The sequence below is a fragment of the Zalophus californianus genome, chromosome 16 (assembly GCF_009762305.2).
Source record: "Zalophus californianus isolate mZalCal1 chromosome 16, mZalCal1.pri.v2, whole genome shotgun sequence".
Lineage (NCBI taxonomy): Eukaryota > Metazoa > Chordata > Mammalia > Carnivora > Otariidae > Zalophus > Zalophus californianus.
Window position 1 is genome coordinate 41,386,903 of NC_045610.1, and position 25,990 is coordinate 41,412,892.

At 46.1% G+C, this 25,990-nt stretch overlaps 1 protein-coding gene across 4 annotated transcripts in view; it reads right to left on the reverse strand.

Moving 5' to 3' along the window:
* Nucleotides 1–25,990, reverse strand: part of STAT3 (signal transducer and activator of transcription 3) — a 70,187-nt gene continuing 44,197 nt past the window's right edge. The window contains exons 5-24 of one of the 4 annotated variants that reach the window (XM_027625666.2): nt 22,075–22,170; nt 21,805–21,886; nt 21,512–21,606; nt 21,170–21,321; nt 17,428–17,586; nt 17,226–17,318; nt 16,329–16,388; nt 12,503–12,532; nt 12,310–12,403; nt 12,149–12,196; nt 10,036–10,119; nt 8,816–8,914; nt 8,581–8,716; nt 7,730–7,782; nt 7,399–7,493; nt 7,140–7,279; nt 6,209–6,418; nt 3,170–3,212; nt 2,773–2,835; nt 1–2,082 (exon numbers count right to left, since the gene is read on the reverse strand). In XM_027625666.2, coding sequence (XP_027481467.1) covers nt 2,811–2,835; nt 3,170–3,212; nt 6,209–6,418; nt 7,140–7,279; nt 7,399–7,493; nt 7,730–7,782; nt 8,581–8,716; nt 8,816–8,914; nt 10,036–10,119; nt 12,149–12,196; nt 12,310–12,403; nt 12,503–12,532; nt 16,329–16,388; nt 17,226–17,318; nt 17,428–17,586; nt 21,170–21,321; nt 21,512–21,606; nt 21,805–21,886; nt 22,075–22,170 — 1,794 coding nt within the window. In that variant the 3' untranslated portion in view covers nt 1–2,082; nt 2,773–2,810. Of the gene's footprint in view, nt 2,083–2,772; nt 2,886–3,169; nt 3,213–6,205; nt 6,419–7,139; nt 7,280–7,398; nt 7,494–7,729; nt 7,783–8,580; nt 8,717–8,815; nt 8,915–10,035; nt 10,120–12,148; nt 12,197–12,309; nt 12,404–12,502; nt 12,533–16,328; nt 16,389–17,225; nt 17,319–17,427; nt 17,587–21,169; nt 21,322–21,511; nt 21,607–21,804; nt 21,887–22,074; nt 22,171–25,990 lie in introns of all 4 variants that reach the window. The other 3 variants (XM_027625664.2, XM_027625665.2, XM_027625663.1) reach the window with 3 other exon arrangements.

Consider the following 25,990-nt stretch of genomic DNA (forward strand, 5'->3'; position numbering starts at 1 on the left):
GACGGTTCCTATATAACTTTTATTTCTGGAAGTTAAAGTAGATACAGCAATATACAAAAACAAAACCAAAAACCAAAAACCCACAATAATATAAATTTTTACACTATGAAGTATACATTGGAATTTGATGCGGTGACCAGGACAGCAGCATACAAACCACTGTGCAGGTAGGTTGAGCCATCTATGGGAACCCCTCAGCTGGGCTGGAGACGGGCAGGGGGAGACAGTGGAGAGAAAGCGGGCAGGTCCCGGAGGGCTCAATTCTTGAAGGGAGGGGCTAGAACAAGTCTCAGCTCCTCTCAGAACTTTTGCTACAATCAGAATTAAAACCAGACACACACACTACCTCAAAGCCGCCAACTTTACAATATCTGCGCCATAGAAGCCTGGATCCTTGCCCCAGGTCCCTCTGATCTAAATCTTCTCTCAGTTTCTGAGTTAAGCTTATGAAGTGAAGAGTGTTGCTGGAGAAGGGAGAGCTCTGTACTACCTACCATTTCTAGGCCGAAGGACAGGGATGGCCAAGTGCAACCCCTGTTTGTCTTGGAGAGAAGGTCCTCATCCCCTTAATTCTGAACCTGGTGAGTATGGGTAAAACAAACAGCACACTATAGAAACTCTGGCCAACTGAGATAAGGTGGTCCTGGACCACCCAACCTAGTCAGGCCTCTGGGTCAGAGGAGGCCCAAATACTGGAGACCACAAAGTGTTCTGAGACGCGCAGTAAATGGGAGTTGTTCTGCCTCATCTGTGAGGCCCCCATGGGGAGGAGACAGTCACCAGCACGGGGCGGGGGGGGGGGGGGGGGGGGAGAGGCCAGGGTATACACTCCCTCACACAAGGGATAGACCTCGAGTTTATCAGTAAGCCTTTGCCCCTGGCTTAACCAAGTGAAGAAGTGATTAGAGGTGCCACGGAATCACCAAGAAACTGGGATAAGAACTGTATTCCCTGAGCTCAACTAGACCCTTGGCTGGGGCCCCAACAGTCTGTTGTGTTCCACCTGTAACTCTCACCTTCTTATTCCAGGATTCTCAAAACAAACAGGACAAGGGACCTTTAGACACTGAAAGGAGCCCTACGCAAGGGGGCTCAGGTGGACAGGGAGGAAAGATCACCCCATCCCTTATAAGGCACCCACAGGAACAACCCAGGCTCTGGAACAGGAGTCCAGGGAGACGGGGGGCGGGGAGGAAGACAGGGGGTAAACCCTCCTCTGCCCAGCCTTACCTACTAATAGGCCAACACATTAAAGGGGAAAATAAAAACTTTGTTTATTAAAAAATGTCTAGGATGTTTAGGTTGTCCTTCAACCTTCCTATTTCATAACCAAAGGCCAAGCCACAGCTTCAGATGTCTTTTAAGGGTTGGATCTGAAGCCCATTTCAGGATTTCTATAAATTATCAGCCTGAAGAAAGCTGAATGCCTAAAGCACCAAGAAGGCTACTGACTGAGTTGTCTTAAATACAGAAAAGGTTATGCCAATACAGTGTTTTTTGCCCTTTAATTTTTTTTTTTAAATTTAAAAAGAAACTTAGGGGTGGTGAAAGTCCTATCTTCTATTTGGTTGTTAGCAGGGTTAAAAGTGCAATGCCAGGAGGAATGTAGCTAGAGGCAGCCTGTGGTGTGAGTTTACAGAGACAGGCAGAGGGATGTGCGGGCACCAGGAGGCACTTGTCTAAGGACAACACGAGCTGCTGAGAAAGGAAGGCCGGGGAGCCAGAAGAGACCAGAACATTTCCTTTTTCTCCCTCTTGCCACCCCTTCCACATCCCCCGGTCACAGTCTCAGAGAACACATTCTTATTTGCATTTAGGTAAAAGCGTATCACCCACATTCACTCATTTCTCTATTTTTAAAAGTGCCCAGATTACTCAAAGATAGCAGAAGTAGGAGATTAAAAAAAAATCTGGAAGCACAAAGTGAGAGGAGTCTCAGACGATCTGGGGGTTGGCTGTGTAAGGGGTGGTAGAACACAGGTAGGTGCCTCCGTCCTCGCTCTCTGCAGCTTCAGCCCGCCGCTCCTCACATCGGGGAGGTAGCGCACTCCGAGGTCAACTCCATGTCGAATGTGAGGGACTCTGGGGGGACAGAGCGGGAGAGCTCATTCAATTGCCTGAGCCCGAGAGCCAGCAGGGCACGCTCCCACAGCCCTTCCGGGGACAGAGGCTCAGCCACCATTGCCATCCAGTGTCCTTGCCCCGTATGGCCAAGACAGGGTTGGACACTCCAGATTTACTTTCCTCCCCAGAGGGTCTGGTCTTCTGGAAGGGCTCAGTCCCCTTCCTCCCTTAACTCGTTCCCAACTGTCCATGTGGAAAGAAGATTGAAGGCTGTCCTGCAGAATGGGGCAGCTCAGAGCCACGGGTGGCTACTGAGCATCAGAATGTGGCTAGTCCCACTCAAGATGGGCTGTAGCCATACAACACCCAGCAGGTTTCAGAGCCTTAGCACAAAAAAACAACAACAACAATAAAAAAACCTCATTAACTTTCTTTTACATGCTAAAATGCTAGTATTGGCGATTTATTGGGTTACAGAAGAGATACTATTAACGTTAACCTCACTTGTTTCTTATTGCTGTTTTTCACGTGGCTACTAGAAAATTCGCACTTACAGGCATGGTGCACATTTGGTTTCTAAGGGAGAGCACTGCTTTAGAACTTTCGACCCATCGCGCGACGGGGGCGGGGGGCAGCTCTTGGCTCGGTGCATGGCACATGAGGGGGGCTGATCCCTCCTAAGGACAGGGTCTGTCACCAAACACTCACCGAACTGCCCTCCTGCTGAGGGCTCAGCACCTTCACCATTATTTCCAAACTGCATCAATGAATCTAAAGTGCGGGGGGACATCGGCAGGTCAATGGTATTGCTGCACGTCGTTCTGTAGGAAATGGGGAGCAGCCGGAGGGGAAAGGGCCGGGTTGACAAGACACAATGGAGAAAAAAAAAAAAAAGAACAAAACACACACACACAAGCCATCAAACTCTGGTCTCCAACAGAAAAATAAAAGCTCAAGCTTTTTAAACACACAAGGTCACTCTGAGTACTACACAGAGCCCAGGGCGCTCCGGCCCTTCACAGGATAGCTCTCACCCAGTGTCCTACACCCAGGAGAACTGAGGACACCAGAAATGAAGGCCAAATTGAGAAGGGAAGCCACTTACGGTGTCACACAGATAAACTTGGTCTTCAGGTATGGGGCAGCACCTGAGAAGAAGAAAACTGGGGCTTACTAATTGTGACCCCACTGTGGGCCGAGGGCAGGAGGAAGCCGGCTGCCTCATTGGCACTGACGTGCACCCCACTCCATCCTGCAGCGGAGGCCCTTTTGAAGCCCCATCTCCCCTCAGGGCTGCCCTCCCACCACTGTGTCCGGTTGGGTGTGCGAGGAGCTTGCAGCTTGGTGTTTCAACCCTTTCCATAAAGCTTTCCTGACCTGCAGAGATTTTTAAGCACACCCTGGTCCCACCTGAGCCTAGACCAATGCCAGCCTTGTTCGTTCCTTCCCTAGATGATGTGAACATTGAGCTGCCTGCATGGGGTCTGAGGATTGTATTCTGGCCTGGCCGAATCCCTTCGCTACAACTTCTCCACATGCAGGAACAGAGCCGACGCAGTCTGGCCTCGGACACACACAGTCCTGCTCAGATGCCAAAGTCACCAAGTCTCTAAGAGAATGTGGAAATTGCTCATGCTGTTGCGAGGCCCAGAGTCATACTTTTCATTCCTATGGGCATTCATCTGCCTCTACTACTTTTTAGGTGAGCCGTATTAGTAACTCCCCACTTGGAGAGCAACATCACACAAAAAGCAGCCTCAATGGAGGCTGCCTGGTGTGGCAGTACCATTGACTCTGGACTGAAGACAGGAGGCCTGGGGCCTGTCATGTCTTCCACAGCTAAGACACCCGGAGCAAAGCACTTTCTACACTAAGAGGGAGGGGGAAGAGCGAAGTGCTCCTCTGGGTCATTTATAATTCTTGTTCCATAGTTAGAGATGTGAGGACTGGAATATAAATGAATTTTAGCTGCTAAATGTTCACACCAAGAGGTCAAGGAGTCTTGAAGACACTGGCATGAAATCTGGGGGATTCTGGTGAACAAATCACTTAGGAGGTGTGAGGCAGGGTGGGGTGGGGCGAGAGAAGCACAGTTATAAAGCTTGAGATTTATAGAGAGACCAAGGAATCAGAAAGTAGGCTGACAATCTGAGAAAAGGCATTGTCAGGGGGTCCTTAGATTGCCATCCAAGGTTATTTGGGACCAAGAAATAGATTCATGTGGAGCAGAATCCAAAGATGCTACCCAGGCAGGGTTCTGGTGTCTTATAAATCCACTGTGGTGCAGAGTTGAGGGGAGCTGACATCCCGGACAGAGAAGGATTTAGTTCCCCAGTGATCAGGTAGCTGAGAAAACTAGATTTAGCCTGAGATTCAGCAAGAGCAGAAACAAAGGAGAACCAAGACTGAGAGTGGAGCTTTGTACAAGGTTGTCAACATACTTCATCCAATTTGTACAAGGTTGTCAACATATTTCATCCAATTTGTAAGGTAAGGGGGGTGTCATTTCTAAGAGATGCCTCTCCTACCTCAAGCCATCGAGAAATCCTGTGTGGGGTCTGGTGGAAAAGCAAGGAAGAAGGAAGAGTCCTGGGAAGACATCGATCTATCCCTGGGGGCAAAAATACTTTCATGATGGAAAACAAGAAGAATGGGCACAGATCCATCTCCTGGAGGATGCCCACTTGAATGCAGGGACGCCCCCAGCACTCAGCCCACCCCATCATCATGCTCCCAACATGCCAAGCCCCTCAGTGCCCACTGCTTACACTCGCCTCCCCAGGAGGCCGGCAAAGCACTCAAGTAATTAGTTCCTTTCTCCTGCCTGGGCTCTTGACCCGAGAAAACACTGGTGACTCCAGGCAGGAAAGGACCTTGCCTGCCGGTCACACAGGATGGCTGATGATAATGGAGGGCTTGGCTTCAGATTGCGAACCTGGATCATGAAAGCAAAATGAGCCAAAGGACCAGCACTTGGACCTAAATGTCCTCTGCAGAAGGAACAAAGAGTAGCGTGTTGGGACTGATAAACACATCTCCCAACTGAAGCACAGCTGGAAAGCCAGATAAGTAGCAGACAGGAAGTGAGAGTTAGTTCTTCTATAGTAGGAACAAAACCCAACACCAGAACAAAGGAAAGAGGGAAGTCAATTAACAAGTAACTCAAACTCCTTTCAAGTCCCAGTCTTACCCCATCCCAAGAAATTCCTCAGAGGGGATTCCTACGAAAAGGTAGGTGTGTGCTTGCGTGAGGTCTGTGCACAAAAACAGTTTTTCCAAAAGCAACTGGAGTAGGGAAGCTACCCTCAAAGGGTCACTTTAAAATTGGAGCCCCCTGCTGGCTCTCCAATTAAGGGAAGTTAAATAGCAACAAAGAATGGTAAATCATAGGCTCCCCATCAGGATCCGGACAAAGAACCCAGAGAGCCAAAGCAGCAAATGGGGATGAGACAGACCAGCGGGGCCACCCCTCCAGGCTGCTGACAACACTAGAGGTTAGAAGCTTACTATGAAACAATGTCTACAGGCTTACAGAAACACCTGTGCTCTTGCACATGGCACAACTGCTTCATTCAATAGCTGCGCGTGCTAAATCCCACCCCGAGCCCTCCCACAGGTTACAGGCTCCCCCTCAGTCACCACTCCCCCCTCCCCCCGCCTCTGCTCATAAACCGCGTTCCTGTGCTGCTAACACTCATTTCCTCCAGAAAGCCTTTCTCCATCCCACACAACACTGCCCACATTGTTCAGTGATGGGGAAAAGGAAACACACTAGACTCGAGTCTGAGTTGCAAACCTTCCAGCAGCTACTGTGTAAGAAGCGCTGTGCTGGCTGGACATCCTGTTACTAAAGAATCCTACCCTCACTCTATCGGCAGCATTTTAGATGTCTGGGCGTGAGTGTGTGCGTGCTATTTCTCCCTTTAGCCTGGCAAGTTCCCTGTGGGGCAGAGACAAGTGACTGATTCCTCTCCTCTCTCCAACTCCAGCAGCCACCCCAAAAGCACTCACTACAAAGTTCTTTCCCATAAAGAGGAATAAAAGATCAGGCCCTTCGGGCATTTACCTGTCTGTCCCCCAGGGATCCTGCAATTTCCCCCTTTTTCCCAGAATTCAATGCCCGACACGGAAAATCAACAACTACCTGGGTCAGCTTCAGGATGCTCCTGGCTCTCTGGTCGACAGTACTTTCCAAATGCCTCCTCCTTAGGAATGTCAGGGTAGAGATAGACCAGCGGAGACACCAGGATGTTGGTAGCATCCATGATCTTATAGCCCATGATGATTTCAGCAAACGACATGTTGTTCAGCTGCTGCTTGGTATATGGTTCCACTGACTGGATCTGGGTCTTACCTGTCATGGGACATTGTAAGGTAAGATAAGTGCACCAGGTAATCTCGGAGAAGATGACCCAATTTATTTTTCCTTGAAAGGGAAAGACTTATGCCAACCTAGCTCCTGAGCCCTGAATAGCCCCTGAATAGTCTGTCCAGTCAGCTGGCACTGTGGAAATGTTCAGCTGGTTTCTGGAGAGACTACCCAGTTGGGTCATAGGCAATATACCTGAACGACTACACGCATAAGATATATTAACAAGGAAGGTAAGAAAGGAGATGAAGAATGAGATTTAAAGTGCAAATTTCTAGGCAAATATTAGCCCCAGAAGCAAGCAAAAACAAAACTGGCAAACAGCTGAAAGAATCTGGAGAAAAGAAGTCACTGAGGGACGCCTGGGTGGCTCAGTCGTTAGGCGTCTGCCTTCGGCTCGGGTCATGATCCCAGAGTCCTGGGATTGAGCCCCGCATCGGGCTCCCTGCTCGGCGGGAGGCCTGCTTCTCCCTCTCCCACTCCCCCTGCTTGTGTTCCCTCTCGCGCTGTATCTCTCTCTGTCAAATAAATAAAATCTTTAAAAAAAAAAAAAAAAGGAAGTCACTGAAAAGTGTTACTACAAGTCGGAGGTAGGGGAGTGCAAAGCCACCTTTGCCCACCAGGGGGCAGCGGGCGCTCAAAACTAGTGCAGCTGTGGCGGCAGCAGCAACTGCCACCAGGTGGGGTGGGTGAGAGTCCAACTTACCGCTGATGTCCTTCTCCACCCAAGTGAAGGTGACACCTCCTTCTTTGCTGCTCTCACTGAATCGTAGCAGAAAGGTGCCTGGGGGCTTGGTGCTCAAGATGGCCCGCTCCCGTTCCTTACTGATAAAACCCATTATGTACCTGGAGCCAAAGAAGAGCGACAAGATCTGGGCTGACAGGGTCCCCATCACCGGCCTGCTGAGAGAGCAGGTGACTTCTTACACACGTGCACTCCGCCAGACACAAGAGTTTCAACCTACCCTTCATTCCAAAGAGCCAGGATGTACTTTTTCACAAGGTCAATGATATTGTCTAGCCAAACCCAGAAGGAGAAGCCTTTGCCAGCCATGTTTTCCTAAAGAAAAGAATAATAGGAAAAGCCAAGTCCACCCTCCCAGGCTTTTCCTTCCTCGGGGCACGATGCCACCAAAATCCCCAGGCCCATCTACCCTCAGGTAGGTCCCACTGACGGCGAGACCATGAGTCTTCAGCCTTTAAGCCCAGTCCCATCCACGACAACCTCACAGGTGAGCATTCTGTCTTACTCCCACTCCCACTAGCTGGCCACGAGGATTTAACAAGACAGCTTACTTTGCAAAATTTAGCCCACGTAATCTGACACCCTGAATAGTTCACACCAGGTCCTGAAGGAAAAAAAGAATAAAGTTTGAATCAAGGTCGTATTTCTTATAACAGAACCCACATTCATACACATCTGTCCCACAATGAGCCAAGAAACCATTGGCTTCCATGGTTTTGAAGGCTCCCACTGTCGTGCGCACGTGTGTGCACATGCACATACACACACACACACCCGCACAAAACCCCATCATCTGGTCACCTGGGGTGTTGTTTAGCCTAGCGGAGGTGGTGGATGACATATCAAGTCTCTTTCCCCCTCTCCCCACCCCCTCCTCCTCCTCTTGCGTGGTGGATTGGGAACCAGCAGCACACGTGAATAAGCTGACAGTGTTAGAGGCTCACGTCTGGGGACAGCACAGGATAAAGCTGCTTTCAGTGCAGGTAGCATGTAAAATAGTGCACTAAATTTTTTTTTTCAGGAGGAAGTAAAAAACAAAACAAGCATCCAGTTTATTGAAGAAACGGACAGGGATGTCAAGCTTTTTACCTCTGCCTTCTAACAAGCACTTAAAAAATCTCTTCCTAAGGTTAGACAAAGTCGTGCTCTGGAAGGGTGGAGGGGTCCAGCCACCAGGAGAAAAGACATCTGCCTCCTACCTCAGAAATGATCACCAGGAGCCAAGCTTCCTCTGCCTCCCTAACTCCACTGGTCCCCCCAACCCCACCCCACCAACTGTGGGAGCGCATGCGTTCTGGCCCCAGCACAGAGCCTCGCTCCGCCAATTTTCCTGAATGAACAGCCCCACAGGCCAGATTCCTTTTCTGAGGAGGGCAGCAGGGAAAAGAGCGAAAATGCTGACCTAAGAGTTTCTCTGCCAGCGTAGTCAACTGCTCGATGCTCAGCCCTCGCTTTGTGGTGGAGGAGAACTGCCAGCTCAGCACCTCGGCCACTTGATCCCAGGTGCCAATCGGGGGCTTGGTGAAAAAGTTCACGTTCTATTGAAAACGACACAGTTGCTCATTGAGATGAGACGGGGGTGCCTGATGACCCACATGAGGGACCACGACAATGGTTTCCGGAGGATGGGCGCCTACCTTGGGGTTGTTGGTCAGCATGTTATACCACAGAATTGATGCCCAGGCATTTGGCATCTGACAGATGTTGGAGATCACCACAACTGGCAAGGAGTGGGTCTGTGAAGAAAGTGGGGAATGAGTTGGGGAGGCAGAGGGCCCTCAAAGCTTTGAACATCTCTTCAGCCATACCTGCAGGTTTTGGAATAAAAGGATGTGCCGTGAACCACACCTACTGCCAACTTTTGGGGAAGAGCGTGGCTGAGTCAGCTCAACACCCAGAGGGGAGAGAGTGCCAAACATGGGCCACAGGGCCCAACCAGGAACTTGAGAATGTGACTTGCTCAAAGCTGGAACTCACAGCCCCCAGATTCCCCCTTTATAAAATCTGGAAGGCATTCTCTGAGAACTGCAGCTGTATCTACCCGTTAGACAGAGAGGCCCCAGGAGTCGAAGACGAGGATTCTTGCTTTCTTCAGCTCTATCTTTAACTTAAAGATCAAGAAAACTGGTAAAAGAGAATGCAAATGCCATGATTTCCTGTATACTAAGAACACTGGCTGTCTAAAGACTATTTTGCCCAAACTTTATAAAGTCAACTAGAACTAATTTCTAAATATAGATTTTCACATCAAATTTGCTGAAAGCCGACTTTATAGTTGACCCTATGGGGGTCAACATGGGTTTGAACTGCATGGGTCCATTTACACGTGGATGATTTTTTTTTTTTGATAAACAGAGTACAGTACTGTAAATGTATTTTCTCTTATGATTTTCTTAGCAACATTATCTTTTCTCTAGCTTACGTTATCGTAAGAATATATAAAACATATAACATACAAAATTGTGTTAATAAAAAGAATTTAAAAATTAAAAAAAATTTTAAAAATGTGTGTTAATAGACTATGTTATCAGGAAGGCTTCCAGTCAACAATAGGCTATTAGTTGTTCAGTCTGGGGGAAGTCAAAAGTTACACACAGATTTTCAACTGGGCAGGGGGTTGGCGCCCCTAGCCCCTGTGTTGTTCAATGGTCAACTGTATGTGCCTCTTCTAAGCACTCAAGCAAGACTCTACTCTCAGCTGGGATACTCTGGAGTTTTGGGAGAAAAACAAGCAAAAATAAACACAGTGCTGAGCAGAGAGTCATCACTCTACCTTCTGTAGAAAAAACCCCAACTAGAAGTTCTTGTCCCAAATCACCCCTGCATGCAGCCCTGTCCCAACTCTGTCAGAACTCACCTCAAGGTCAATCTTGAGGCCTTGGTGATACACCTCAGTCTCAAAGGTGATCAGGTGCAGCTCCTCGGTGACAATCAGGGAGGCCTACAATAACAAGAAGGACACTCTCTTCCTCACGGAGAACGGCCTTGGACACTAACAGCCATAGCTGAGGAGAGCAACAGGCCACAGCCACGCTGCGCCACGAAGGGTAGTCCACTAGGAGGCCACAGACACGCCGCCAGGGACACAACTCTGAGCACATGCTCTCTTCAACTCTAAGTGCTCTGATCCTCAACCTCATCTTTTACTGGTTCTTCAACCTCATCCTTTACTGGTTTTATTAGAAAATTACAGACCCAAGAGGTTATTTATAAAATGGGTAAGGCACAAAGAATAACAAAACAATGAACACCTGGACCCATTACCCAGTGTAAGAAAAAGACCATTACCACTGAGATTCTCAGGGTGCCCTTCCCCACCCCCATTCCTGTCCCTGCTCCCTCAGATCTAACTGCATTTTGTCTTTTGGGTTTATTATTTCCTAGCTTTTCTTTATGGCTTTACTTTATTTATATCGCTAAATAAGGTATGCGCTGTTTAGTTTTGGATGTTTGTGAACCTTATACAGATGGACCCATACCCTATGTATTGGGGTGACTCACTTTTGTATGCCTCACTTTTTGCGTCCATGGTTGTGAGAATCTGCTGGTTATTCATTTTCACAGTTATATAGTATTCCATCATAGGACTCTACCACAAATCCTTTATCCACTCTAGTGGTGATGGAGGGTTATATTTAGGACTTACCATCAGGCTGCTGTGACATTTTGTACATTGTCTCCTGCTACGTATGTCCAAAGAGTTCTCTATTGTTAAATCCTGGGATTGGCACTGCTGGTTCATTTTTTATAATGCCAAATTGTTTTTCTGAAGTGACAATTTATACTCCCACCAGCAATATAGCTACCTTATTTTCAGTAAGACTTCCCAATGAATTCTCAGAAACACAATGCCAATTCATTTTTAAAACACTTTCTTCCTAACTATAAAAATTATATATGTTCAGTTTAAAATGCAAATATTACGGAGATAGGATACAGTATTCTTGGATACTAACAGCAGCATAAATACATCAACACTGTTTGGTATATATTCCTTGACAACTTTGGGATGCCTACATGAATAGGCAAAAAACAGTGTAGTACACTTTTTAAACAAATATACTAATATACTATTCAAATTATTTTGCATCTTGCTTTTTCTTTTCTTCTTTTTTTTAATAGGTTCCACACCCAACGTGTGGGGCTTGAATTCACAATACCAAGATCAAGAGTCACACACGCTCTACCCACTGAGCCAGCCCAGGCGCCCTGCATCTTGCTTTTTTGAAACAAATATGCCACACACATTTTTCTATGTTGTTGTACTTCACTCTTAATAGTCAAGTACTGTCAATTCACTTTTTTTTTTTTTTTTTTAGGTCTGCTACATTTTAGAGAAGAGGGAAGACTGGCTTAGAGCATAAACACCAGAAAAAGAACAGGGTGTCACAATCTTTTCAAAAGAGTTAAAAACTAGTTTCTGGTCAAATTTATCTTTTTTTTTTTTAAATAATTTATTCTTGACACTAAGCATTCGATAATCTGAATCAGAGGGAGGGAGACAATAAGGGAGATACGGGGGACCAGTTTTATTCTTTTTCTTAGGTATTTAACTCCGACTTATTACAACCTTTGATGCCACCGCAGTGAGAATAACAGGTCACCAAAAATGGAGCCAAGTCATTTGGGCTGGCAGAAGTTGGAAGGGGAATCTGGAAAGCCCCAGGCAAGGTGGAAAGCTTCTTTTCTACTAAATGGGTGTGGGTAAGTCAGCCAGGGACTTTCCACTCCTCCTTAAAGATGAGCCAACTCCCGCCAACTCCCGGGACAATCAAGGAAATGCTCCAAGCCGGAGCACTCCAGAGCAGCTATGACTTCTGACCATGTCATTCTGACCTGTGGTGATTTTTCTGGATGACTACAGCTTAACCACAGGTTGGTGTCTCTTATTCTGGGCAATAAGCAGCCTCTTGTTCTTTCCCCATCAAAGGAAACCCTCCCAGTTGGCTTTCATCCACAACAAAACTTACGTCACAATTGGCTCGGCCCCCATTACCACATCTTTGCTCTCTCAGGGTCTGTAAGAGAAGCAGGGAGCACCGGTGTCACATGAGGCTCCCCACCACCAACCTCCCCCCACTCCCTCTACAAGACGCCCTGGGAGACGGGGACCCAGGCTCCTGCCTCGTACCAGGTGTTTGAATTCTGCAGACAGGCTGCCGTTGTTGGACTCTTCCATGTTCATCACTTTCGTGTTTGTGCCCAGAATGTTAAATTTCCGGGATCTGAATCACAGCAGAGAAACCAACCATAGAGGTGACTGGGTAGCCAGAGGACAAAGTCAGATTAAACAGATCAAAAGGAAGCCTCCAGGCTGAACTTACCCTCTGAGAGCTGCAACATCCCCGGAGTCTCTGTTAAGAGTATAAACTGGTGTTAATAAAACTGGCCCTGTGTTTCTTCAAAAAATACCTGTCATTTACTCTGCTGGAAAAACCACTGTTCTCCCAGGAATTTCTGTAAACGATTCAATTACATTTTATATGTGACATATGACAACCCTCTCCATTCCTACCCAGCATCAATTCCCTCTTCCCAACAAACCCTTGGTTCTGCTCAAGTATCCTTCCCGTGCCCGCCTCCAGGGGATCCCGATCATTAAGTACATCAGAGCAGAGTATGCCCACAGCGCAGTGGTCCTGGGGGTGAGGACATGACCTATGCCGTCTCACTCAGACTGGGAAGGAATTACAACCCAGGCTGGATTTACTTTCCACAGCTGCAACGGAATATGAGCAAGGAAGCATGGGACCTCAACTACCACAAGCAACCACACCGTAACTCATAACGGAATCTTACAAAGCCGGTAATACTTATGATGGCCGAGAAGGCAGAGGAAGATTCTGGGTCCTGGGTGACATAAGTGAGTCACTAATCTCACTGTCAGGAACTTGCCCTAACTGCATTCCCAGTTACACTGGGCTGCAAATTTCCTTTATTATTTAAGTCACACTGGGTTTTCTCTAAAGGTTTACTACTACCAACAACTCAGATCATCCCATTTGATATTAGCTGGATATAGTCCTCCCAGCGTGTCCACTGTCTTTCAGCTCTATGTATTTGAATATACAGCTTTTTATATAGTCACATTTCTCAGTCTTCTCCTTTTTTCCTTTTTCATTTTAAGTACTGTTTTAAAAGTGCTTCTCCATTGCTATATATGCACTAATATAGCTATATATGCACTAATATAGCTCTAGATTTCCTTTTTAGAAAAAAAAATTTGGGGGGCGCCTGGGTGGCTTGGTTGGTTAAGCGACTGCCTTCGGCTCAGGTCATGATCCTGGAGTCCCGGGATCGAGTCCCGCATCGGGCTCCCTGCTCAGCGGGGAGTCTGCTTCTCCCTCTGACCCTCTTCCCTCTCGTGCTCTCATTCTCTCTCTCTCAAATAAATAAAAATAAAATCTTTAAAAAAAAAAAGAAAAAAATTTTTGTATTACAGCTTTGATATATAATCGATGAATAAAGTGCACTATTGAAAATGTATGTGGATAAGGTCTGACGTATGTATACATGCCACACATACCTGTGAAATCATCAGCACAAACCAGATAATGAACATACCCATCATCCCCAAAGTTTCCCCAGGCCCATTTGTAATCTGTTCCCAAATCCCACACTCTGCCCCACCTCTGCCCCCAGGCCACCACTGATCTGCTTTCAGTCACCATAGATTCATTTTCATTTCTAGAATTCTATATAAATGGAAACTGAAGTATGACTCTTTCTTTCTTGGTTTGGCTTCTTTCACTCAGTGTAATTATTTTGAGATTTCTTATGTGTTGCAAGTATTGATTATTCATTCCTCTTTATTGGTAAGTGATATTCCATTTATAGATACACCACAAATTATGATGCCCCAGTGGCACAATCGGTTAGTGCATGCTTACAGATATGCCACAAATTGTTTATTCATTCACCTATTAACGGACATTTGTGTACAGCCCTTTGTGTGCCTATATACTTTCATTTCTCTTGGGTTAATACCTCGGAGTGGAATGGTAGGCTCCTAGGGTAGGTGCCTGTTTAACTTCATAGGAAACTGCCAAATTCTTTTCCAAAGTGGTTTTACCATTTTGCGATTTTACCATCATTATATTATATATACATTCACCTATGCTTTTAAGATGCATGAGTTTAAACATATAGATACCTCTGATGGTTAGCAAACAGTAAAACTCAAGTTTCTCATTCAAATCCTCCCCAAGAGCAGGTTTTCCCAAAACTACTTCCTGAATAATCCATCCTTTACTCATTGATTATATAAACTTGGAAGTCTATTTCTGGACTCAAGATTTTGTTTCAATGATCAATCAGTTTATTCCTGCCCAAGTAACACACTCATTTAGTAACTGAAACTCTACATTTTAATATCTGGCAGGGCATCTCCCCACACCGCTCCCATTTATTTTTATTCATTAAAAATTTTTTTCCTAGGGGCGCCTGGGTGGCTCAGTTGGTTAAGCGACTGCCTTCAGCTCAGGTCATGGGGTCCTGGGATTGAGCCCCACGTCTGGCTCCTTGCTCAGTGGGGAGCCTGCTTCTCCCTCTCCCTCTGCCTGCTACTCCGCCTGCTTATGTTCTCTGTCAAATAAATAAATAAAAATTCTTTAAATTCTTTAAAAAAAAACTTATAAAAAATTTTTTTTTGAAAGTGGAATGGTGGTTGCCAGGGGCTGGGAGGATAAAGGAAACAGGGACTTGTTCAATGGATGTAAAGTTTCCACGTTGCAAGATGAAGAAGTTCTAGAGATCTGTTGCACAACGATGTGAATATATGTAACACCATACACTTAAAAATGAGTAAGATGGGCGCCTGGGTGGCTCAGTCGTTAAGCGTCTGCCTTTGGCTCAGGTCATGGTCCCAGGGTCCTGGGATCGAGCCCCGCATCGGGCTCCCTGACCCGCGGGAAGCCTGCTTCTCCCTCTCCCACTCCCCCTGCTCGTGTTCCCTCTCTCACTGTCTCTCTCTGTCGAAAAATAAATAAAATCTTAAAAAAAAAAAAGAATAAGATGGTAAATTTTATGTTAAAAAGTTTTACCGTAACTAAAGAACACATCCATTTTTTTTTTTAAACTATCTTTGTCGGGCACCTGGGTGGCTCAGTCAGTTAAGCCTCTGCCTTCAGCTCAGGTCATGATCCCAGGGTCCTGGGATAGAGTCCCACATCGGGCTCCCTGCTCAGTGGGGAGCCTGCTTCCCCCCTTCCCTCTGCCTCTCTCGCTGCTCATGCTCCCTCCCTCTCAAATAAATAAAATCTAAAAAAACCCCAAAAACAAAAACTATCTTTGCTTATTTTTCTCATCTAAGCTACAACTTGAAAAGCAAGTAAAGAGATTGTATTTGCATTTTGCTTGGTGCCACGTTAACTGAGAAGAATCAACATCTTTATAATAAAAGTCTGCAATCCAGGAATATGATTCATTTCATCACTTTTTACAATATCCCTTCTCATAAAATTTCATAATTTTCTTCCAATAGATCTTAAACATTTCTGTTAAGTTTATCACCATATATTTTTTTACTTTTTTGCTTATTGTGAAATCATTTTTTTCTATTATAATTTCTGACTGGTTAATGCTAATATATGGTTGAAATTATTAACTTTTGTTTATTTATTAAACCTACCATCTTCCTTAAGTCCCTTATTTTATTAGTAATTATTTTCCAGTTCATTCTCATGATAATTTCCAGATACTTATGTCACCAAAAATTAAGGATAATGTTCTTTTTTCAAATCTCTTCAAAGGATATGTGCATTTTAATTTTTGAAAAGTATAGTCAAATTTTGAAAAGTGTGTATTCAATTATGTGGTGAAGTATGGAACAATAAAAAGCATAAATTTTTCCTATATAGCCAGGGTTTTATATGGTATGCATAAATTACATTTATAGGTAAAAAATTAAAGAAAAAGGGGCACTGAGGGTCACAACAGCAATCACGACTCATATCTGTACCACCAGTTTTGTGGTTTTGTTCAGGCACGTAAATGACAATGCACTACAAGACTTTTGAAAACTTTTGTTCAAAGAATGAAGATCCCTGAATGGAGATAAAGTCTCTAAGTTCACATGATATCTGTCCAAGTTTTCATTTCTGTCTCTCATTTGAAAAAAGGAAAAAGAGAGTTAAGATACAGAGTACTTACTTGTCAATGCACACTTTAATTTTAAGCTGATAATTTAACTCAGGGAATTTGACCAGCAATCTGTTTCAAAAAAGGGAAAAAGAAAAGTTTTTGAGTAAAGAAAAAAATATCAGTTAAAAAAAAAAAAAGTCAGCAGGCTCCCCTAAGCAACTCCAACTTGAAGGAATATAAAATTCACAATGCTTTCTTTCTAAAAGGTAAATAAAGCACAATCCCAAATTCCTCTTCCTGCTAGTGCGTCTTTGACCTAAAGTTGAGTATCACCCCTTCAGGCCAAGAGGTACTGAAGGAAAGCCTAAGAACCTCGAACTTGGACAAAGTTGTGAGAGATTCACAAAAGGATAATAAAAGTCGTTTCATGAGAAATATTACGGGAATATGCGCTCTGCAGCTGGTATTCTTTCTGTTAAACCTGAAACCTAACACCAGGTTTCTGAGGGAAATTTCACTGCAGAAGGGCAAACCCCAACATACCTGCTCTGACTTGGGTGTAAAAGTCACACCCCGCCCTGCAAGGCCCACCACCCACCTGCTCCATGGCCTCTTAGCTTCCGTACTCGAAGCCTTACTTTTTCCCTTAAAATCCTTAGGGAAAAGTAGGCTCAAAGAACAGAAAATTACCAGCATTATTTTGCCTCTGTTGCAGGGCAGAAAGAGACACAAAGGCCTAAGACTATAGGGCTGAAATTATAGGAATTTGCCCAGGTAACCTCAAGAAGAGGTAACCATTCCTTGGCTTTTGACAAGGAGCAAGCTGATATTATGCCAACATATTCCATACCCACCATAGTACTACCTGTCATGCACAGAAAGAACAATCCTGGCCACCAACTCTGCTCTCGTCCCAAGAGCGTCTCTCAATAAAATATCTACCAAAAGAGCAAGTGCGGGGCCCACCTGACTTTGGTAGTGAACTGGACTCCAGTCTTGATGACTAATGGCCGGTCGGGATGCATGGGCATGCAGGGCTGCCGCTCAACCACGAAGGCACTGAAAGCAAAGAGAGGGACAGCAGTCCACACACTTCTTGGTGAACCAGTCTTTGTCCTGTGCCTCCGAAGCGAGGGGATGAGGGAAAGGAACCAGAATTCTAAGTTACCTTTTCATTAAGTTTCTAAATAGCTCTACAATCCTCTCCTCCAGCATTGGCCGGTGCTGTACGATGGGATCACCTTTGTAGGACACTTTTTGCTGCAACTCCTCCAGTTTTTTAATTTGTTGGCGGGTCTGAAGTTGAGATTCCGCTAATGAGGTTATCCTGCCAATAAAATAAGAAAGCCACTAGTTACCTCAGTGAGTGCACACCAATAAGCTGGAGAAGGGGCAGGGAACCCCACAGATGTAAACACCACCATGTAGTCCCCTAAAATAAGAAAGGGGAATTTTTTTTTATTGTGGTAAAATATACATTACGTAAAACTAATCATTTGAAAGTATATAATTCAATGGTATTAAATAAGAAAAAGTGGGGGGTGCCTGGCTGGCTCAGTAAGTAGAGCATGTGACTCCTGATCTCGGGGTCGTGAGTTCAAGCCCCATGGTGGGCATAGAGCTTACTAAAAAAAATAAAAATAAGAAAAAGGGAGGGTGCCTGGGTGGCTCAGTTAAGTAACTGCCTTTGGTTCAGGTCATGATCCTGGGATCCTGGGATCAAGTCCCACTTCAGGCTCCCCCTGCTCTACAGGGAGCCTGCTTCTCCCTCTCCCTCTGCCTGCCACTCCCCCTGCTTGTGCTGTCTCTCTCTCTCTCTCTGCCAAATAAATAAAATCTTTAAAAAAAAAATAAGAAAAAGGGAATCTGTTTTGTTTTTAAAAAATAGTCCCTTCCTAAAATTTAACATTCAAAGAGAGAGCTAGGCATAGAGGAAAAAGTGTTAAAACTTATACCCCAAAGAAGGGACTAGGTGGCTTAGTTGGTTAAGCATCTGACTTCCGCTCAGGTCATGATCTCAGAGTCCTGGGATGGAGTCTTGCATGGCACTCCCTGATCAGCAGGGACTCTGCTTCTCCCTCTACCTCTGCTCCATCGCCCCCCCAAATAAACAAAATCTTAAAAAAAAAAAAAAAGAATGTGTTTTTTACAAAGCACTTAAGGGCGCCTGGGTGGCTCAGTCGGTTGAGCGACTGCCTTCGGCTCAGGTCATGATCCTGGAGTCCCAGGATCGAGTCCCGCATCTGGCTCCCTGCTCAGCACTGACCCTCTGACCCTCCCCTCTCTCATGTGCTCTCTCTCTCTCATTCTTTCTCTCAAATAAATAAAATCTTTTAAAAAAAATTTAAAAAGCACTTAAAACTGCTTTCAGTGAATTAACAAAATTCACGGTTAGTAAGGATGTGAACAAATAGGCTTTCTCATGTAGGGCCGTCCTAAATTTCCAATTTCATGCTTTACATGCTGGGTGCCCCTTTATGTCAACTTTCTCATAGTTTAAGCTGGTGCATCATGGGCATTGGTTGGGCTTTGCATGTCAAGAATGCTCACTAAGGGGGCGCCTGGGTGGCTCACTTGGTTAAAGCGACTGCCTTCAGCTCAGGTCATGATCCTGGAGTCCCGGGATCCAGTCCCGCATCGGGCTCCCTGCTCGGCGGGGAGTCTGCTTCTCCCTCTGACCCTCCCCCCTCTCGTGTGCTCTCTCTCTCTCTCATTCTCGCTCTCAAATAAATAAAATCTTTAAAAAAAAAAAGAATGCTCACTAAGGACCTGCTGCATGAATGAAAGCAAAAGAGCAGATAAAGAATGATCCCACTGTACCATACGATCCAGCAATTGCACTACTGGGTATTTACCACAAAGATACAAATGTAGGGATCCGGAGGGGTACGTGCACCCCATTGTTTATAGCAGCAATGTCCACAATAGCCAAACTGTGGAAAGAGCCAAGATGTCCATCGACAGATGAATGGATAAAGAAGATGTGGTATATATACACAAGGGAATATTATGCAGCCATCAAAAGGAATGAGATCTTGCCATTTGCAACGACGTGGATGGAACTGGAGGGTGTTATGCTGAGTGAAATAAGTCAATCAGAGAAAGACATGTATCATATGACCTCACTGATATGACGAATTTTTAACCTCAGGAAACAAACGGAGGGTTACTGGAGTGGTGGGGGGTGGGAGGGATTGGGTGGCTGGGTGATAGACATTGGGGAGGGTATGTGCTATGGTGAGCACTGTGAAGTGTGCAAGACTGTTGAATCACAGATCTGTACCTCTGAAACAATGCAATATATGTTAAGAAAAAAAAAGAAGAAGATAGCAGGAGGGGAAGAATGAAGGGGAGTAAGTCGGAGGGGGAGACGAACCATTAGAGATGATGGACTCTGAAAAACAAACAGGTTTCTAGAGGGGAGGGGCATGGGGGGATGGGTTAGTCTGGTGATGGGTATTAAAGAGGGCACGTTCTGCGTGGAGCACTGGGTGTTATGCACAAACAATGAATCATGGAACACTACATCAAAAACTAATTCACAAACTAATGATGTACTGTATGGTGATTAACATAACAATAAAAAAATAAAAAAAAAGAATGATCCCACTGATGTGAAAATGTAGAGATGATGATCTTTTTTTTTTTTTTTTTAAGATTTAATTTACTTGAGAGAGAGTGCACATGCGCTGGGGGTGAGGGGGGCAGAAGGACGGAGACAAGCCGATTCGGCACCGAGCATGCAGCCCAACATGGGGCTTGGCCTCAGGACCCTGAGGTCAGGACCTGAGCCGAAATCAGGAGTCAGACGCTTAACCGACTGAGCCACCCAGGCGCCCCTAGAGATGACGATCTTTATGTACATATGTACAATAGCTGACGGCTAGAGGGACGGCCATCGAAATTCTAGCTGTAGGGACCTCTGAATGATTGGTTTGTAAGACTTTTCTTCTCTTTATTAATTTTCTGGGTATGAACTTTTTTCCCTTATAAAAAGCATGTCTCATTTTAGATTATTAGAATAACTAAAATTCAAACTTTGGTTTGGGCTACGTAGTTAAACCAAAAGCTTTATTTAAATTATTAAATAAAACAGGGCGCCTGGGTGGCTCAGTTGGTTAGGCGACTGCCTTCGGCTCAGGTCATGATCCTGGAGTCCCAGGATCGAGTCCCACATCGGGCTTCCTGCTCGGCAGGGAGTCTGCTTCTCTCTTTGATCCTCTTCCCTCTCGTGCTTTCTATCTCTCGTTCTCTCTGTCTCTCAAATAAATAAATAAAATCTTTAAAAAAAAAATAAAAAATAAATTATTAAATAAAACAGGGGCGGCTGGGTGGCTCAGTCAGTTGGGCATCCGACTCTTGGTCTCGGCTCAGGTTGTAATCTTGCAGGCATGGGGCTCTGCACTCAGCATGGAGTCGGCTTTGAATTCTGTCTCTCCCTCTTTCTCTGCCGTTCCCTCCACATGCTTGCTCTCTCTCAAATAAATAAAACATATTTAAAATATAGCAACATAAACAAATTTTTATTAACAAATTGTCCAAATAAAGTAAAACTCTTCAGACTTTAACTCTTAGGCTTGTTTTTTCTTAAGATTTTATTTATTTCAGAGAGAGAGAGTGTGAGCGCACACAAGCAGGGGGAGGGGCAGAGGGAGAAGGAGAGACAGAAGCAGATGCCCCACCGAGTAGGGAGCCCAACTCGGGGCTCGATCCTAGGACCCTGCGAGCAGGACCTGAGCCAAAGGCAGACCCTTCACTGACTAAGCGACCCCGGCACCCCTAGGCTTAATGTGAGGTACATCAAAGTCTGCATCTGTGGGATGGACTCCAACTCCTGAGTCTGCCATTAGGACCGTAATTTTAGCACAGCATTCTAGAAAGAAAGGAAACTTTCCTCCGTCATCTTTTACCAGTTTTCTAGGCGATCTAGGCAGATGTTGGGAGGGCCTCCAATGCACGCAATCTGTTGCCGCCTCTTCCAGTCAGCCAGCTCTTCGTCGGTGAGCGTTTTCTGCACATACTCCATCGCTGACAACAGCCCCGCCAACTCACTCACAATGTTCTGGTTGGAAACCCAAAGTCAGAAAACATTTCCTCAGACCATCTCTAACCACACTCTTTAGTCAATTCCAGAGAAGGAACTTTAATATTAGACGCCAGGCAAGTTCTGCCACGAGACGCCGCGACCATGCAGGTGCGGGGGGGGGGGGGGGGGGGAGGGGCGGGCAGGGGAGGCAGTCAAATGCCCTTACGCGCCGCATCTGGTCCAGCGCGGTGAGCATCTGCTCCAGCTGCTGCATCTTCTGCCTGGTCACTGACTGGTTGTTCCCATTCAGATCTGGCATGTCTGTGGGTGAAGGAAAACCCCCGTGACCCGATGGAATACTTGGATCCTCAACAGCTGCGCTCGCATAAGCACCAGGAGCCCCTGTGCACCACCTCCGCCCCTGCCACAAACTCAGAGCAGACGCGAAATATGGACGTCCGGGAACTCAGGTGACAACCTCACTTTCTACAGATTTTAATGTCTCTAATAGTCACTTGCCTCCTTGACTCTTGAGGGTTTTATAGTTGAAATCAAAGTCATCCTGGAGATTCTCGACCACTTTCATTTTCTGTTCTAGATCCTGTTTAAAACGAACACACAAACCAAACCAAACCAAAACAAAACAAAAAGACAGAAGTGAGCAAGATTTTCCTGGGAAGGGGGAAAGCTTCTGAGAATTAAAATGAAGCCAAAACCTCAAAAAAGACACATGCAGGACCCACAGGCAATGTCCCCAAGGAAAGGCTTCCTGCCCAAGACTTGCTTCACCTGTACTCGCTTCCGAACATCCTGTAGGTGCTGCTCCAGCATCTGCTGCTTCTCCGTCACCACAGCGGCTGTGGGGTGGTTGGCCTGGCCTCCTTGCTGCCAGAAAAGGGAATCAACACACATGTGAACGCAGGAAGTATGAGGAGAAAGAAAAATACCTCTGTCCAGTTGCCCATCCCATCTACCACCCTTCCCGTTTGGCTGAGGTGCTGCTGCCACTGGGCGGGGAAGGGAAACAGAGGCACTGTTCCAGGCGTCGTCAGCATGGTGCAACCGCTCTCCCGAAGTTTGGCCTGTGCCCTTGCCTTTTTACCTTAGGCCAACTCTAAAGCCACTCTGGGTTGCACTAGAGGACTACATGGGGAGCTAAGACATGGTCCCTACCTTCGAAAACCTCATTCTAGGTTAAGTACGTTAAAAAATTCAGAACTGGGGCGCCTGGGTGGCTCAGTCGGTTAAGCGTTTGCTTCCAGCTCAGGTCATGATCTCCAGGTTCTGGGATCGAGCCCCACATCGGGCTCCCTGCTTGGCAGGGAGTCTGCTTCTCCCTCTGCCTCTGTCCCTCCCCCCTGGCTCGTGCTCTCTCGTGCTCTCTCTCAAATGAATAAATCTTTTTTTAAAAAATCAGAACAGGGCGCCTGGGTGGCTCAGCTGGTTGGGTGGCTGCCTTTGGCTCAGGTCATGGTCCTGGAGTCCCGGGATTGGGTCCCGCGTTGGGCTCCCTGCTCGGCGGGGAGTCTGCTTCTCCCTCTGACCCTCTTCCCTCTCGTGCTATCTCTCATTCTCTCTCTAATAAATAAATAAAATCTTAAAAAAAAAATCAGAACAGGGGCACCTGGGTGGCTCAGTTGTTAAGCATCTACCTTTGGCTCAGGTCATGGTCCCAGGGTCCTGGGATCGAGCCCCACAACTGGCTCCCTCCTCAGTGGGGAGCCTGCTTCTCCCTCTCCCACTCCCCCTGCTTGTGTTCCCTCTCTTGCTGTGTCTCTCTGTGTCAAATAAATAAATAAAATCTTTAAAAAAATTTCAGAACAGTTATGATAGCAGATCTTGGATGCCTATTTAGTATAGGTGGTATCCAACACATTTCTGTGGTGTAATAAAAAACCACTGTCCCAGAGGTGAAATGCCATAAGAAGAGAGAACACCTCACAGGAGAAGGGGAGGATGGTACCTTGAAAAGGTTAAAAAGCACATGAAATATGAACATGGTAAATTTTGTCAAAGTAGTAGGATATCTGGGGCACGTGGCTGCCTTAGTTGGAGGAGCTTGTGGCTCTTGATCTCAGGGTGGTGGGTTCAAGCCCCACACTGGGTATAGACTACTTAGAATGAATAAATCAATAAAAACTTCAAAAAAAAAAAGGAATAAGATACCTGACCCCCAAAAAAGACCACATAGGGGTGCCTGGGTAGCTCAGTCTGATAAGCAGCCAACTCTTGATTTCAGCTCAGGTCATGATCTCAGGGTTGTGGGATCGAGCCCCACATCGGGCTCTGTGCTCAGTGGGGAATGTGCTAGAGATTCTCTCCCTTTCCTGCTGTCCCTCCCCCTGCTTAAGTGCTTACCCTCTCTCTCTCAAATAAATAAATAAATCTTTTTATTTTATTTTTTAAAGATTTTATTTATTTGAGAGAGAGAGAGAGAATACAAGCAGGGAGAAGGAGAAGCAAGCCAGACTTCCTGCTGAGCAAGGAGCCTGACATCATGACCTGAGCCGAAAGCAACACTTAACCGAATGAGCCACCTAGATGCCCCTAAATAAATCTTTTAAAAAGAAAAAAGCTGCAGTGATCAAGACAGTGAATATTGGTACAGGACTGAGGTATCAACCAGTGGAACAAAACTGAGAGTCCAGGAAAGACATCATAGACCCAGTTTTCCAAACTAGAAATTCTCAGTCTCAAAGACAGACTTCACACTGATTCACCAAATCCTCCTGGCTCTGTGCTCTGTAATCACGCAAAGAGATCTCTAGCTCCACCGGCTCAGCTCAAGCCCCAACTATTGATCTCTTTGCCTCTAGTCTCTCTCATTTCCAGTCTGTTCCCTACACTGCTACCAGGAGTCTCCAAAATAGACCCACACATGCCAGCTCTATGGAGACCCATTCTCTCCTTTTCCAGCGGTCCCCATCCAAGTCCACAGAACACAAACCTCCCTGAGAAGTTTAGGGAAGCCAACCACCACCCCGATTTATTCTCTTCACAGGGGGAGTGACTCATCTGATCAGTGAGATTAGGAGAAAGACTCTGCATGCACAGATCTTCGAAGAACCTAGCACTTTAGCTGGTGCCTCTCTCCTCCACCGCTGCCTTCCTGGGGCACACCCAGGGCAGGAGTGAGGGCCTGGTTTCTAGAAGCACTTCTAGAGACCGCTCGCTCTGTGTTCAGTGGGCATTCATCTCTGGTCTCTGAAGCTCCATATGGATGGCTGGGGACGTGTTGCTCTGCAAACCTAATCTCTCCACCCCCAGATCTAACACAGGGGCAGGCATCAGAAATCCCCAACGGTTACCTGCCAAACCATGTTTTCCAGTCTTGTTTTACCAACAATACAGCTGACAGTTTACTGCTTTCGACTGCCATGTCTATTTCTAAATTGGTATTGCACTTAAAGGGGAACAGACCTGGTTCACTGCCACCCACAGAAGTCCACCTCTAGCACCTTCGTAAAAACCTGCTGGCTCCCACTGCTCCCAGGGATATACATCTCAACCCAGCACCGACCGATGCTTCACGCAACCTGATGACAAGTGAAGCCTTCCTCCCTGTGTTCCAGTCACCCCCAAACTACCCACTCTTCCCCACATACAGCGTGCTCCCCACACACCGTCCACTCAGCCTGGCATGCACTTCTGCCCAAAAACAGCCCAACTCCTTCACCTTCAAACTCAGTGCAACCGTTAGCTCTCCTGTAAAACCTTATTCAACTTCTGTAGGCAAAATTATTCACATCTTCCTCTGTGTTTCTCTCACTTTGAGTGTTTGTCTACCTATCGTTCCAACTAGACTGACAGCCCTGCTTGGCAGGGCTCACATCTACTTGTCTTCCTAGCTCCTGGTGCTTGACCCATAAAAGACACGTAAGAATATGCCAGAAGGGGTGCCTGGGTGATCAGTCGTTAAGCGTCTGCCTTCAGCTCAGGTCATGATCCCAGGGTCCTGGGATCGAGTCCCCCATCAGGCTCCCTGCTCAGTGGGAAGCCTGCTTCTCCCTCTCCCTCTGCCCCTGCTTGTGTTCCTTCTCTCGCTGTGTCTCTCTGTCAAATAAATAAATAAAATCTTAAAAAAAAAGAATATGCCAGATGATGTAAACAGAGAAAATAATAGAAAGGCCCGGGTTGAGGCCTCTAGGATCCAATTTGTAGTTCTAGATCAAGGGCCGCAAACTTTCCCTATGAAAGCCGGGTGGTAAATATTTTTGGCTTTGTGGGTCATCCAGTCTCTGTTGTAAATACTCAGCTCTGTCACTGCAGCACGCAAGCAACCACAGACAACATGTACATAAAGGGGTGGGGCTGTGTTCCCCAAAATTTCATTTACAAAACAGGCATGGCAAGCTGGACTGGGGCCACAGGGACTGTTTGCCAACCCCGGGTCTATAGGATTGGGAATATCCGTAGGGCACTTACTGCTCCCTTGCCTCTTACTAGAAATTTGGGAGCCTCTACCCAAATTGGCTTAAACTGAATATTTTTATCTTATGGGACAGGATGAACACATTATGGTTCTCCAGGACAGAAAACTCCAGTGATGCAGGGGTGAGTGGCTCTCTGCTAACCTCCCCGTCTCCAGTGTCTCAAACAGTGAGTGTTCTCAGTTCCCCCTCACCCATATCTGAGCACATGAGTGCTCTGCTGAAAGTTCCTCAGGGGGTTCTCATTTCTTACAGTCATGGTGATGGGGACAATG